At 43.2% G+C, this 16006-nt stretch overlaps 1 protein-coding gene across 1 annotated transcript; it reads right to left on the minus strand.

The window, feature by feature from the left end:
* Positions 1–13856: 13856 nt before the first annotated feature.
* On the minus strand, positions 13857–15342 carry LOC123391025 (ragulator complex protein LAMTOR5-like). The gene is made up of 2 exons (XM_045076518.1): positions 15141–15342; positions 13857–13969 (listed from the first exon to the last, which is right to left on the minus strand). Exons 1-2 carry the CDS (start codon positions 15340–15342, stop codon positions 13857–13859), a joined length of 315 nt encoding a protein of 104 aa, XP_044932453.1.
* Positions 15343–16006: the final 664 nt, after the last annotated feature.

The following is a 16006-nucleotide window of genomic DNA, read 5'->3' on the forward strand; positions in this document are numbered from 1 at the left end:
TTATCCTTGTAAAACTCATCATGATGCTACATATAGTTATAGAGGCTTTTTAATTTGTTCTGGTTATCCTTGAAACATATTGTGAATATACCACAATTTGTCCACAATCTTATTAACTGACATCTGAAGTGTTTGTAGTTTGGAGCTGTGGTTGAATATTCTTGACCTATCTCTGGGCACACATTTACCCAAGTGTCTCTAGGGGATGCTAAGACATGGGGGGTGTTTGGCTTTGATTTTTTTCACCTCATACTATGTAATAAGCATTTACCCATGTTAACAAATATTTATGGAAAACATTACTTTGAAAGGATTTGTGGTATGCCAACATTCTAGTGCTTGCTCGTCAGACACCGAGATTGTTCCCAGTTTCCCTGTGACATAGAACACTGTGGTAAATATGCAACCTTAATGATTAATGAAACACTTAGCATAATTCTCAGTACGAGTAGCTGCCCCGCCTCTTTCCTTACAGGTAATACCACAGATCTTAGCCTCTTTATTTTGTGACTCATAGATTAGTTCAGAAGAACTTTCAGAAAGTTTGGGCTGAAAACAGTCATAAGGAAATAGGTATTCACAGTAATAAAAAACCTAGGGTATCCCAAACAGAGGGCATTCCCAGGAAGAAATTAGGAGGCACAAAGACTATAAAATAAGAAAACGATAGGATAGCTCCTGCTTGTTCGCAGCTGGGGACAAGCCAAGCACTGTACTGTGTGCTTATTGGGGTCATTGCATTGTCCTCTTTGCTGTTGCCTTAAGAGGTAATTTCTGTATTTTCCAGATGATAGAATAGAGGCTTGTAGAAGCTACACAGTATATTCACAATTATATGGCTTATAGTGGAAAAGTATGGACCCAACCTCCACTCATCAGCAGTGCTGCCTCTCTTTGTGATCATGGACAGGACTAGTGAGTCTAGTCCCTTTTGCTGTCCTCCTAAGAGTAGTTGATGGTTCATTCAGGGAGAACTCTTTCTATAATTATAGGAATAGAAATTTAACATTCATAAAGAAGAAAGAACTTGTCCAGTTCCGTGTATCACCATGGAATCCTTGGGCCTTGCAGACCTTATGGGAGATTCTACTAGCCTCGTGTAAAAAGAAAAAAGAGAGAAACTGGGTCTTTGTCAGTCATTGATGAACACCAGTAATTTAACCCAGCCCTTTCTACTTTCTTTCCATGCTTTTCTGAAGCCTTCCCAAATATAGTGATCACTCAGATATACCAAAATCCCTAAATAATTCATGTCACCTACTATCTTTTTCTTGAGAGGAATTTGTGCTGGTAGAGTGCCCAGCAGCTGAAGAAAAGCCTCCTTTGGTAACTAGCCTTCGGTTGGCAGTCGGCACATTCAGATATGCAGCTTCTAAGACTCCCTAGTATTCCACAGCACCAGGAAGAAATTTGAACGCCAGTGCGGAACAGTCACAGGGAAAACACCATTCCTTTAAGTCCGCACCATCCACAGCACTTTTCTGTGATGAAAAACTATGACACATCTGCATTGTCTAATACAACAGCCACTAAGACATGAGGCTATTGGACACTTGAAATGTGGCTAATGTACCAGACTAGAGAGCTGGGTTAAGGTTGTGTAGATCCATTCTCTTTTTGAGTCTCAGATAATTTGATGAAAGATAAAGACCATCTCTCTATGAAAATGTACACTTGACCATCATACAAACGCAAAATCATATCCAGTTGCAAGGGGTCTCTACTGAAGAATCCTGACAAAGGGCTGTATGTACTTTAAGTGCTTCTCAAAGCATGATTTCAAGAGGGTTGACTCTCAGGGACCACTGTACAGCAGAGCTTTGTGCTCCATCCCTCCCCCTTGGACTTTTGCCATCTTTAGAGTCTGGAGACCATCCCTCATGGTAAGGAGTCAGCCACTGGGCCAGAGTCTGATTTTTTTTTTAAAGATTTTATTTATTTATTTGACAGAGATCACAAGTAGGGAGAGAGGCAGGCAGAAAGAGAGAGGAGGAAGCAGGCTCCCTGCTGAGCAGAGAGCCCGCCCGACGTGGGACTCGATCCCAGGACCCTGAGATCATGACCTGAGCCGAAGGCAGAGGCTTAACCCTCTGAGCCACCCAGGTGCCCCAGAGTCTGATTTTTTCAGGGGTCAAAAAGAATCTTTCTGCTGGTTATATACCCATGCCTACCTTTACTGAAACCATTGCTTCCTGTGTACAAGGGTTGGAGTTTCTTCACTGCTACACTTGGCTACATGTCTTTCCTATTCACTGACATTAAAAGAACAGTTAGGAGTACCTGGGTGACTCAGTTGGTTAAATGTCCCACTCTTGATTTCGGCTCAGGTCATGATCTCAGGGTTGTGACATTGAGCTCCGTGTCAGGCTCTGTGCTGGGCATGGGATCTGCTTAAGATTCTCTTTCTTGAGGCGCCTGGGTGGCTCTGCCTTCGACTCAGGTCATGCTCCCAGGGTCCTGATGCAGCTCTGCACTGGGCTCCCTGCTTGGCGGGAAACCTGCTTCTCCCTTTCACACTTCCCTTGCTTGTGTGGCCTCTCTGGCTATCTCTGTCTCTGTCAAATAAATAAATAAAATCTTAAAAAAAAAAAAATTCTCTTTCTCCCTCTCCCCCTCCCCACCCTCTTAAAAAAAAAAAAACAAAAAAAACCCAAAAAAACCAGAATAGTCAGGCTTTCCTTGGGATCCTTTTCACATGGGGGCTCCAGAATTATCTTTAGTCAGTATGAAACAGCTTGCAGTGTGAATGTCAAGACTTGAAACCTGAATGACATTACCCTCTCTACATTGGTCACCAGCCCTGTGTAACTTACCAAAGCCTGGCGTCAGGCTTGACAAGGGTACAGGCTGGGTTTGGAGAATGGATTCTAGAGGATTACAGCTTTCTACTTTGGTTAAACATCTGCAGGCGGCAAAGGTTGGACCTGGACATCCTAGAGAGTCAGCACCTGAAGAAGTGTGCCAGGGAGGGAATTTTGGTTGCTATAAATCCTATTATCAAATGGACAATTGCCTGCTGTAGAATCTGCTTCCCTGAGCTGGGCCTTGGGGGCAGACCCCTGACTGGGGATCCCCTGGCCCTTATCTCTGTGTTAAAAGTATTTGTTTCAGTAGTGGGAGAACAAGTTGGATTAGGGCAGGTCAGGATGAAGGAAAAGGTAAACATGGTATTAAGTTTCTTGTTGTTCTTACTTTCTTGAGGCCTCTTAATAGGACAAAGAGGGTGTGAAAATGGGGACTAAAGAGTCAGGAGTCCCTCTTAAAGCTCAGTCTCGTATGTTTTTGGTGGTTCAGGAGCTGGACATTATTGGACAAGAGAGACCTTACCAGGGATTAGATCAAGATATGATCTGAGATGAGAATTTTATCTCCAGGCTTTCAAAAGATAGCCAGAGATTGATAGAGGTGATCCATAATGGCCTAGTCAAGGAGTCCTGGGGGATGAAATCCGAGGAGAGCAGAGAGGTGTCTTCTGATGGGCTCCAACCCCATGTATCACATTGGTCACCCCTATAGAACCCAAATTTGCTTCCTTTTCTTTTTGTTCACAGACACTGTCTTTGCTCAGGCTCTCAATTTTTCCTGCTTGAATTTCTGCCAACAACCCCTCAACTCTTCCCTCAACCTCCAATGCTACCCCCTCAAGTCTTTGCTTCACCCGACAGCTAGAGTGATCTTTCATTGTATAGATCCAATCCCAGTCACTTTTCTGATGAAATGCTGCAGTGGAGCTCATTATAGACAAGGTGAAATTTTTTTTTTTTTTTGGCTTGCCACTAAGCACTTTTAAAAGCAGGTGTCTGTCTACCCTCCATCATAATCTTCTTCATGCAGTAAATTCCAGAAGTATTTATTGGTTGCCTATCACATACCAGGCTTTGCTTCAAGGCCCTGAAAACTGCAGTGAATGAAAGAAAAAATTCCCTGCTTTTGTGGAGCTTGCTGGATGGGGGACAAATAGATAAATAAAATGTGTGGTATATCAGATTGTGTAGGTGCTATGAAGAAAAATAAGGAAAGCCAAGATAGAGATTGTGATCTGGGTGGGGGTTGTTCCAATTTTAAATTGAGGGGTCAGGGGAAGTACATTTTGCCAAGGACTTGAAAAGGATGTGGGGACAAAAAACAAGAGAATATTTGAGGAAGGTCCATCCCAAGCAAAGGGAACATGCAAGTGCAGAGGTACTAAGCTAGGAATCTCAAGGAAAGTGGTGCGACTAGTCAGAAGGAGTAATAGGGGAGTAAACAAGGAAGTTGAGTGTCTTTTATTAGTGGGAGTTTGACTCCTACTTTGGGTGAAATGGGAAGCTACTGGAGGGTATGAATTTGGAATGACATATTCTAAAAGGATCATTTGGGATACAGTGAGGGGAATAAACCATAATAGAGTTAAGGACAGAAGCTAGGAGATCAGCGAGGGGGCTAGGCAAGAGACTAATGGCTTGGATCAGGGTAGTAGCAGTGAAAGTAGTAAATTCTACAATATCTATTAAAACATTTTTTAAAGAAAGACTCGAATAATTCACTGATGGATCATATGTAGGGATAAGAGTAAGATGATTCAGGGCTGACCCAAGGATATAGTTGCCATTTTTCAAAAATGGGAAGAATTCGGTTTGGGGTGGAAATCAGGTGTTAGATTTGAGATATGTTACTTTCAATGCCTGTTGGACATCCCAGTAGGAATGTTGGAGTAGGCAGGTAAATACACAGTCTGGAGTTCAAAGGAGAGGTCCAGCCTGAGACACACATTTGCAAATCATCAAGATAGAAATAGTACGTAGAACCATGAGGCTAGATGAGAACACTGTGAAAGATTGAGAAGATGGAAGACAAAGGAAACCAGAAGAAGGAATCACTAGCGAGTTAAGAGGAAAACAAGGGGGTGTAGGATCCTGGAAGCCAAGAGAAAAAGGTATATCAAGGAGAAAGGAGTAATTAGTTGTGTTAAAACTTCAGAAATATTAAACAAGTTAGAGACTGGATATTGACCATTGGATGTAGCAAGATCGATGTTATTAATGACCTTGACTAGAAGACATTCAAGGAATCATAAGCATGAAAATCTGTGGGAAGGAAAGGAATTGGAGATCGGGAAGATAGCCAACTGTCAGTGTCTAAAGGGGATGAGAAATGGGATAGTAGAAGGAAGTGAGGTCAAGAGATAGTTTTTTATTTTGTTTTTGTTTTGTTTTAAGATGGGAGGAATAACAGCTTGTTTACTAATTGGTAGAAATGGTCCTGGACAGAGAGGAGAGTGGTTAGAGTGATGGAATAAGGTGTACACGAGTAGAGAGTTGGCCCAAGGTAGGAGCACATATGGGTCATCCTTATTAATAGGAGGGAAGGTTGACTGAATGAGCCCAGAGGCAGGTAGGTGGGGAGATGATGTTCTGGAATTTGTGAAGATTCTCTTCTTACTCTTTTTATTTTCTTGGTGAACTAGTTGACAGGGTTGTCATCTGAGTCTGAGGATAGGAGAGAGGTTGTAGAAAGTTTGGAGAGAGAGGAGAAGGTATGGAATGGCTATTAATGAGGAAGGGTTAGTAACTACAGTGTTAGTAACTATGCTAGGGTAATGTAAGTAAGATTGATGAGTGACATTGAAGGCCTCTGCAGGTACATGGTCATAAACTTAAAGTGAGAGCAGTCGGCATAGGTGTGTGAATTTTCAAGCTATGGTCAGCTGTTGCACTTGTGTAGACATAGGTGGAGAGTTAGATTTAATTAAGGCTTATGTTCCGTCAGAGTGTAATGAGATGAGAGAGGAGAAAGGGAGCCAAGGGTGTATTCAAAAGAGTGATTATGATAAAGAGTCACAGAATCTAAGTGGGATGAGAGGCGAAACAAGAACACGAAGGGAATAACCGAGCTAAGGAGGAAGACCGGCTTTTCAAGGGGAGGAGGTCAAGGATTTTAGAAATAAGCATTTTGGAAGGGTCATCTGTAAGGATGTTGAGATTGTGTCAGAGGTGGGTTACAAAGGAAGAGCGGCCACATGGCTGCAGTAAGAATAACATAGTCTGGTTAACCTCAGAGTCAAAAATGGGCAGGATTAAGAAGGAGGGAAGTAGAATGTTCTGGAAGCAGCAGTGGGGAATATTAGCGATAACAGAGGACAGTGATTATTCCACCGTAGGATATGGGAGAAAAACAGCCACCACTTGAGAGGGCTGCAGAGGAAGCAGTGTCCTCAGAGGAGACCCCAGTTTCCAGAGCAAAAAGGTAAAGAAAAAATTCAAAGACTTTGAAAAAAGCAGGGGGTTTGCTGATTCTGACAATGAATTGCTAAGGGTTTCAGGATGTGGGGGAGCTGGAAAATGCGGGTCAGAGAACGAGATGTACAGGGCCATTTGGGATGAAATGTGAGAGATAAGGAACCTAGGATCCTGGGCTCCTTGTGTGACTGACATGAAGCTGGATAAAGGGAATCATGGTAACATGATGGTTTCAAGGAGGACCATCATTGGGTTATTGACTTGGTCTATGGTCTCAAAGTGGCCAAACTGAATACTCTTGGTAGTCCAGGGGCCACTTGTTGATGCTTGGCACTGACGATGTATAGGTCATTCCTTTTACAGGTTCACTGAGCACTTTCTATGTGCCAGGCACTGTGCTAGGTGTTAGTTATACACCAATAAAATGTGACCCCTTCTTTTTTTTTTTTTTTTTCTTTTTTTTTTTAATATAATTTTTTATTTTTTATAAAATGTGACCCCTTCTAAAGGAGTTCCCCACCATTGGTTATATCACCGAAATTGTGTGGTTGGTTGTCACTCAGCATGACGGTGGCATTGGATCATTGTTGCGGAATCCCCTGAGCATAGCTCTGCCCCAAGCCTTAGTTGGCCCCGTTTCCCCAACCAATGTTGGGGAACTCCTTTAGGATGGGTCACATTTTATTGGTGTATAACTAGCACTTAGCATAGTACCTGGCACATAGAAAGTGCTCAGTGAACCTTGTGAAAGGAATGAATGAATGAACCTTTGTTCAAGCTTTAAAAAGGAACTTGCTGCACAACAGGTGCCAAATTCCCCATAACTAAACAGTGTGATCGAATGAACTCACACACAGAAAACCCGACTCAACAAGGTATGTGAAACTACAATAAAAAATAAGTTCTCATCCCAGATTAAAGTGCTTTTCTACCACAGATGGTCCCGGTTAAACACCGGGAACTCAGTTTCATAGTTTATTATATTGTGTAGGAAGTTTAGAGATAATCTAAATCCCATAAATATACTTTATTTTTACAAAATATTTATTTATTTATTTGACAGAGAGAAAGTGTGAGAGAGCACAAGCAGGGCTAACAGCAGAGGGAGAGGGAGAAGCAGGCTCCCCACTGAGCAGGGACCCTGATGAAGGGCTTGATCTCTGGACCCTGAGATCATGACCTGAGCTGAAGGCAGATGCTTAACTGACTGAGCCACCCAGGCGCCCCTGTTTTTAATTTTTTTAGGAACCTCCGTACTCTTTTCCACAGTGGCTGTGCCAGTTTGAATTTCCACCAACAGTCCTTGAGGGTTTCTTTTCCTTCGCTTCCTCACGAACGCTTGTTTCTTGTATTTTTTATTGAAGCCAAAGATCATATTTGTGAAAGGTCAGCAATCACCTGGTATGGCATGTTTTGGGAACTTAGAGAGTAATTTTACCAAAGAAGAAAGATTCTGTAGAGAACTAGTAAACAAGACTGGGAGTAACAAATATAATGTTAGATGTCAGTTACATGTACATTTTTTTAAAAAAAATTTTATTTATTTATTTGACAGAGATCACAAGTAGGCAGAGAGGCAGGCAGAGAGAGAGGAGGAAGCAGGCTCCCCACTAAGCAGAGAGCCCGACGCGGGGCTCGATCCTAGGACACCGAGATCATGACCTGAGCTGAAGGCAGAGGCTTTAACCCACTGAGCCACCCAGGCGCCCCACATGTACATTTTTTAAAAAAGATTTTATTTATTTATTCGACAGATCACAAGTAGGCAGAGAGGCAGGCAGAGAGAGATAAGGAAGGAAGCAGGCTCCCCGCTGAGCAGGGAGCCCGATACGGGGCTCGATCCCAGGACCCCAAGGTCTCGACCTGAGCCGAAGGCAGGGGCTGTAAACATGTACATTTTAAAATAAAAGGTTGGAAGTGGCAGGGTAGAAGGATTCCAGTAGTGGAAGTCCTTGAATAAAAGGTTAGGGACATTTTGACATTATCTTTTACTCAAGAGATATCATTCAACAGCTCTGGAGCAAAGGAGTGACATAATAAAAGATTGGGTGAATCTTAACTGCTAGATTCTAGCAGTATTGTGTGTGATGGTTTTCACAGGAACATATTTAATAGTCATATTAAATTTATGATTTATGCTGGATGTAAATGACCAAGGAATTATTTTGAAATCATAAGATATGCTATTGTCTTCCTGAGAGTCATTTAGCTTGTTGTGCGTTAGGAGTCCTTGAGCTACTATCTTTCCCCCTCTGGCTCTTGGGCTGTCTCATTTTCTTCTATTCTGATTTTAATATACTCCCCTGTTTCTGCTTGTCCAGCTCTATAAAAAACTGTTACAGCCAGGGGTAGAAGTCAGAAGTACGATCAAATGGGACTCCATGTAGCCAAAACCAGAATCAATATTGGGATAAAATTTTCTAGACACCTTTTCCAAAGACACATCTCACTTGAGTTTTGGTGGTATTTACCTTTTGGGTGTGAGGGTGTCATTGTGTTCTTGAAAATCTTTCTTAATCTACCAATTATATTTGCTACGTGGGTGTCACTATTTCTTTTTATTCAAGTGGAACTTAGAGTCAGGAAGGTACATATCTTACCCAAATCTTCTGTCATGTTAGTGATAGAAGCATGTCTTTTCATACTCCATTCCTTTATACATTTTTTTTAAAAGAATGTTCTCTTCTCCACCTCACTCCCAATTTCACCTTAAAAACTCCCATTCAGCTTTTTAAACCCTGTTCAGAGATGCCTTTTCTGTGCAGCCGTTCCTTATCCCCATGCCCAGTTCTGTCTCCTCTCACCCCCCACCTCCCTGATAGAAATGATCATTCTCGGGGTTGTACGAACGTCTGTAATTATGCATATTCCTTTACATGTCTGACTCTCCTGTTGGACTGTAGGAGCCTTGGTGTTCCTCCCTTTTGTGTCCCCAGCACCAGGCTGGGAATCACAGTAGGAACTCTGTCAATGTTGCAAATCCAAAGGGAGAGAATCAAAAAGGAAAATTCTAAACTCTCCTAACAGTCTAAGCAGAAGATTAAGGGGCCACACCCCAAGCCATCTCCACCTACGTTCATGTTTACCGTCTTTAGAATGTTTGGGAGTGGAAGTTTCCCAGCCTTCCTACAGCCATCAAGGAGATGTCAGTGCTGCCCCTCAGGGGTTCCCCCACGGACTCCCAAAGTTGTGTGCTGAGCTCTTCCCATGACATCTTGACCCCTCCCAGGGGCCCCGCCAGGTGTGGTTCCTTTTTCTGGCTCACTGAGTCTTCTGTGTGGATGCTTACTCTACTTGCTTTGTCCTGGTTTTCTCACATTTTCTCCATCCAGGAACTTTGTTTTCTTCCTCTGGAGGAGATCCGTCTTCCCCACCACATCCTCCTCCACCCACTGCTTCCCAGGAGAGCAGGCAAGAGGAGGCATTGTCTGGGCCCTCTTGTGTGTTTTCTTTTACTTGATGTACCTTCCCTTCCCTCCAGTTTTTCAAATCTGAAATCAGATAGGCATGAAGTGTAGTCAGTAGACAGTGAGGACTGAATGAAAACGAGCATGGTTTATTTAGGGGGCGAGAAAGAAGTCTATATTGGCAGGCCGGCTCTTCCAGCTCCTTCCAGCTTCCTACAGTTACAGCCTCTGGTACCACTGGCTTAGGGCTGAATCTGGCACGTGGGTCTTAGGGAAGCCAAGGCACAAAGCTTCACACAGAGCTCGGTTCTCAAGGTGCCAAAAGAACCAGGGAAGGAGCAGGCAAGTTTCAAGGGCTGGGTGGGGGACCAGTTAGGAGAGGCTGAGGGTGGACAGCGGGGCAAAAGTGTGCTGATAACCCCTTTGAACTCCTCAAACAAAGCACAGCCCAGGTGACCCCACTGCTCTTACCTTTAATGTCTTTTTCCAAGTACTTTCCCTAGTGGCACAGTCAGGTCATTGTTCAACCATGTCCCCGCACCCCAATCCCTGCATTTCATTGAGGGAACAATTTATATGAGAGTCACCCCAGGCCCCAGACTATAAATTGTTGGAAATGGAGAGTTTGGCCTAGGAGAAGGGAAGGAAGCAGGGTTGACCAGTCCCCTGTGGAGAGGAAGTAGAAAAGAGAGAAAACACGAATGGTGATTTTTCCTTGTATTTTTCTCTAGCAAGTCTCCACAAGAAGGATGTTTCAAGCTTCTATAGCAACAGTTTTCCTAAACACATAATATAATCACATAAAACAATTATAATCTTTCTGGAGTCTTGAAATTAACAAACATTTCTTTTTTTAAAAAATGCAAACATCTGAGACCTGAAATGTTAACAGCGTTAACAGTCAAGTTTCCCATAAGAAGTAGAAGGTACACAAAGTTGCAATTTAGTAGGGAATTTCAGCTTACAGAAATGTAAGCAGTGGGCACATGGGTGGCTCAGTGGGTTAAGCCTCTGCCTTCAGCTCAGGTCATGGTCTCAGGATCCTGGGATCAAGCCCCGCATCAGGCTCCCTGCTCAGCGGGGAGCCTGCTTTCCCCCTCTCTCTGCCTACTTGTGATCTCCTTCTCTGTCAAATAAATAAATAAAATATTTTTTTTTAAAAAAGAAAGAAATATAAGCAGCATTAAGGGAATCAAGAGAACGTGAGTCTGACGAAAGCAGGAAGCCCTTAGCACCTACAGGCCTGAAGGAGGAAAGGGAGCTCTGTGAAAGCGGCCTCTGGACGGAGCTGTTTCAGTGGCAGAAGCAGCCACTGCCTGAACCTCTGTGATGAGAAGGAAGGGAATAGGAAGGAAACACCATCCTCGGGCTGCCTCCGGTGCTTCCCATTGTCTGAAGCCAGCTGGAAGCCAGAAGGAGAAGAAGCCCGTTGATGCCACCCTCAGGGATTAGCTGCCCAGGGCCCAAGGAGGGCAGAGGAGGGCGGAGAATGGATCTGGGGGACGCGGGACATGCAGGGAATGACCGAGCCCAGTCAGCACCAGAATGAGGGTGGGGAGAGGAGACTGAGGAAGGCAAATGCAGGGTGGGATCCAGCCTTTATTAAAATTTAGGCATTGTGTCATCCTGGATGTTTTGCCCTAATTTTGTTTTTTAAAAGCTATTACATTAAAATATTATTTGTCTGGCTAATGAAATAAAATATTATTTGGGTGGCTCAGTGGGTTAAGCCTCTGCCTCCCGCTCAGGTTATGATCTCAGGGCCTTGAGATCGAGCCCCACATCCAGCTCTCTGCTTCCTCCGCCGTGGCTCTGCTTCTCTCTCTCTGCCTGCCTCTCTGCCTACTTGTGATCTCTTTGTGTCAAATAAATAAATAAAATCTTTAAAAAATAAAATAAAATAAAATATTATTTATCTTGATGACTGAATTGTTTAGCATTTCCCGCCCCCTTTAAATTTTGTGCCATTGGCCACACTCTCATCCTGGCTCTAGAGGGATTCTCTCTGGATAAAGGTATTGTGGGTGGTTTTTATTTTCTCATTTTTGCTGACCTGTATGTTCTGATTTTTCAAGTGAACGTGTGTTCCTTGTTTAATAAAAACAAATGCAAAATTTTCCTCTTTGAAAGTAGGGATCTTGAGGCACCTGAGTGGCTCAGTCAGTTAAGCAGTTAAACATCTGCTTTCAGCTCAGGTCCTGATCCTGGGGTCCTGGGATTGAGCCCCGTGCTGGGCTCCCTGCTAAGCAGGGAATCTGCTTCCCTCTCTCTCTCTGCCCTTCTTCCCCAGCTCATGATCTCTCTGTCTCTCAAATAAAAAAATAAAATCTTTAAAAAAAGAACTTAAAAACAAAAGTAGGGACTCTTATTCATGCAACATGGATCAGACTCAGCAACAAAATCAAATGTTTGTTGAACGAGTGAATTAAGAAATGTGTATCCACTCTATTTCCAAATCCCATCTCTTCCCAAGTTCTAACTCAAATGCCACTTTCTCATGAAATATTTCCTTATATCCCCAAACACATTGGCCTCTGAAGGCCCACACAATGTGTACATGGGGCACCCCTGTCTCTTCGTGGCCTCTGCCACCTGCCCTCTCCCTCACTTGGTTCCTTTACATTAGCCCCCTCCTGGCTATCGCTTCCGGCGCATGGGGAGCAATTGATTAATATTTGGTGAATGAATGAATGAGTGAATGTGGCCTCTCCCTTTTTTTTGTATCATTCCTGACATAATCTGTTTTGTTCTAGATAGATGTGTATTTATCTCACCTCCCCTCTTCTTAAGCAACTCAGGCCGTCTTCCTACCCACTTTGATGTGACCATTGGTGCCTGGCACATTGCTTGGAATGTAGTTAATGACAACCACTAACAATGAGAGTAGGGAGAGTCATTTTTTTGAGCCAAGCCTTGTGTTATACATTTACAGGTATCCATCACCTCATTTATTTACCTAAATGACTGTGAGGCTGCAACATCCGTAGGAGTGCAAGTAGTCATAAAAGAGAACTCTTGTTTTTAGTTGCACTTTACAGTTAAGGAAGGCGAGGCATAGAGAGGTTAAGTTGCAGGGCAGAGATCACATTGCTAATAAATGGCATGACAGGAAACTGTGGTCCCAAATTATACCAGATCAGTAGTTCTCAGAGCATAGTCCAGGAGCCACTGGGGTTCCCAAAGCCCTTGAAGGGGTCTGTACATTGAAAACCACTCTTGTGTGCCTACAGTGATTTTCTCAAGTCTACATGCCATGTGCTATCAAACACCTAAAATGCAAAAGTAGGGATAAGAATCCCACTGTCATCTGTTAAGCCAGACACTAAAGAGATTTCCAAAAATGTAAAAGAATGCCAATGTTTTCACTTCATTTTTTAATGTTTTGTAAAATATGGTTGTTTTTCATAAAACATATTGTTTATGTTAGCATGTAATGTGATTACTATTGTTATTTTAAAATAAATTAACAAATACTTAAAAATTGTATTGGTGTTAATTTCTAAGATGGTCAATATCAGTAGATGTGGCCCACATTTAAACAAAAACTCTTTGGGGTCCTCAACGTCTTTAAGAGTATTATGGGGTCCAGGGATCAACTTGCTTGAGTATTAGATGTACTAGGTAATATTTAAGTTTCTTAGCAGCTCTAAAATTTCAGGATTCTCTACTCATGAAGCAGTTTAGGTCATACATAACTTTTGGAAGGCAGGGGCAGGGCCTCCAGGTCACGAGGCAGTCTCTGGGGCAGCTCAGGGAAGAGGGGCCATCTTGGGATTGAATTCTGTCTATGTCTAGGTTCCACTTTGTTTCACTGGTCTTGGGAACCTGGATTTATTCTGCTCTTAATTGCTCTGTGGACTTCTGGAAACTCCTGTTCCTGTTTTGGACTCCCCCATGACTCCCAGTTATGATTCAGTTCTCCAAGACTCATTATTTTAATCTTTGTCCCTCATCCTCTTTTATGCTTATATGATGTGTGTCACTCTTTTCCTTGACCCTTGACTAGATCCTGCTGCCAACTTTTATTTTATCTTCCAACCAGGTTTATTGAACATATAAAAATTCTGTGTATAAAGTGACATGGACCTGCTGCTTCAAAACATGATCCTTTCTTACTAATATTTTGATAAGTCAGTCCATTGAGTGTCCAAAGGCAACTTACTCTGAAATTAATAGGAAAGTGCCCAATACACACTAAAGAAATGGCCTCACTACTGGAACTTTAATAGTTCTACAAGGTAATTAACATTGAGCCCCCGTGACAGGCTGTGGGTGAACTTATCAAGGGGGTCATTTTGTGCAATGCCCCTATGATGCCATCATATTTCTGGATCATCATGTTCCATTATCTTTTTTCTTTAATTTTTATTTATTTATTTGACAGAGGTCACAAGTAGGCAGAGAGGCAGGCAGAGAGAGAGGAGGAAGCAGGCTCCCCGCCGAGCAGAGAGCCCAACACATGGCTCCATCCCAAGACCTGAGATCATGACCTGAGCCAAAGGCAGAGGCTTAATCCACTGCCCCATCCAGGCGCCCCTTCATTATCTTTTTTTTTTGTAGTTTTATGGTTTTATTAATGCAAATATGACGTGTACACAAGCTGACTATTCATTTTCTTCACGGCACAGCCTGGCCTTGGGATTGGTAACTCTGACTGCTGGCTGGGCTGCTCTTTCCACAATGGCTTTGTGGTTCTTGGAGGAGACATTGTGAGCAGTTGCTGCACAGTAAGATTTGTTGCCCGTCAGGAGCACTTCAAGCTCCTTGACATTGTGGACTAGGAACTCCGCAAGGGATTTCCTTGCAGAGTATAGTTAACACAGTTAACGTTTTTTTTTGTTTGTTTGTTTCTCCGGTAACTAATGTTGGGCATCAAGATCTGGCCCTTGGGGGCACCTGGGTGGCTCAGTGGGTTAAGCCACTGCCTTCGGCTCAGGTCATGATCTCGGGGTCCCAGGATCGAGTCCCGCATCGGGCTCTCTGCTCGGCAGGGAGCCTGCTTCCTCCTCTCTCTCTCTGCCTGCCTCTCTACCTACTTGTGATCTCTCTCTGTCAAAAAAAAAAAAAAAGGGACGCCTGGGTGGCTCAGTTGGTTGGGCAGCTGCCTTCGGCTCGGGTCATGGTCCCAGCGTCCTGGGATCGAGTCCCACATCGGGCTCCTTGCTCCGCAGGGAGCCTGCTTCTCCCTCTGACTCTGCCTTCCACTCTGCCTGCCTGTGCTTGCTCTCGCTCGCGCTCTCTCTCTGACAAATAAATAAAATCTTTAAAAAAAAAAAAAAAAAAAAAAAAGATCTGGCCCTTGAATCTTCAGTGCACCCTATTGTCAATGCCTCTGGGCTTCCTCCTGTTGCGCTTAATTTTGACCTATTGGTCTGACTGGTGCCAGATGGACTTATTGGTCCTCTTTTTAATGATCTTGGGCTTCACCAGAGGTCTGAGGGCAGCCATGCTGCCCAGTAATAGATGGCTGCCACCTGTGCAGGCAGAACTGAGGAAGAGAGGGGAACCGTGTTCCCATTATCGGATTCCAGACACACCACAGGAATATTGGTGAAATCTGAGGTTAGCTGTACTAGAACAGATATCACCCCAGCATGCTCATCTGATGGCATCCCACAGCAGCCCAGATTAAGTCCTTGCACACCTGTGCCCAGGACTCCAACAATGGCTCGATTCTTCGTTGTGTCCTCCAAGTGCTGCTCCAAGGTCGTCTTCATCCCGCCTACTATCCATCCAGCCCTGCCCTGCTGCCAACTTTCTACACTTAGTCTTCCATAAATGAAGGTCTTAAAATATCCAAACACTTCCTGAACAACAGATTAGCCCCAAATATCTTATTTCATGTTGCCCGAGGGATATACGGGGTTACAACAGATTTCATGATTTAAATTCTTTATCATTGATTATGTCTGGGAAGGTAAAGAGGTGGAAGGGAAACTCATTCTTTTGTAATGCCTTTTGAATGACTAGCCAAAAAATAAACTGAAACTTTGTTTCAAATGAAGCAAAAAATTAATAATTTATCCTGAAATAACTTCCTTGTTAAATTATCATTAAGTTATCATTCTCCCCTGGGAATGCTCATCTTGCAGGGTGCTTACAGAAGTACAAAGTGGATCACAGATCACTGGACAGTGAAAAATGAATGTGCCTTTTGGGATGGAAACTGCTTTGGGGAGCTTTATGGTGTTTTGTTTGGTTTTGTTTTTCTGCTTTTCAGTCTACCGAGTCACAGTTTGATGGAACAGACTGAGAATATTCATGGGCCTCTGTTATTTCATGAAAATGATATTTTATAAAAATCCATAAACTTAGATAGAGTATATATTGTATATATAGTAACATACTGGATATACTTTATACTTTCTGTTAAAGCATTTG

Source organism: Mustela putorius, unplaced genomic scaffold (assembly GCF_011764305.1).
Source record: "Mustela putorius furo isolate JIRA1106 unplaced genomic scaffold, ASM1176430v1.1 tig00000174_pilon_pilon_pilon, whole genome shotgun sequence".
NCBI classification, from domain to species: Eukaryota; Metazoa; Chordata; class Mammalia; order Carnivora; family Mustelidae; genus Mustela; species Mustela putorius.

Excerpts from the sequence above, each read along its gene's own strand:
- LOC123391025 (XM_045076518.1), bottom strand. The coding sequence starts at position 15,342 with ATGAAGACGACCTTGGAGCAGCACTTGGAGGACACAACGAAGAATCGA. Across the intron at positions 13,970-15,140 it reads GTGTCTGGAATCCGATAATG|GGAACATGATGATCCAGAAA; the intron begins GGAACACGGTTC and ends AAAAAAGATAAT.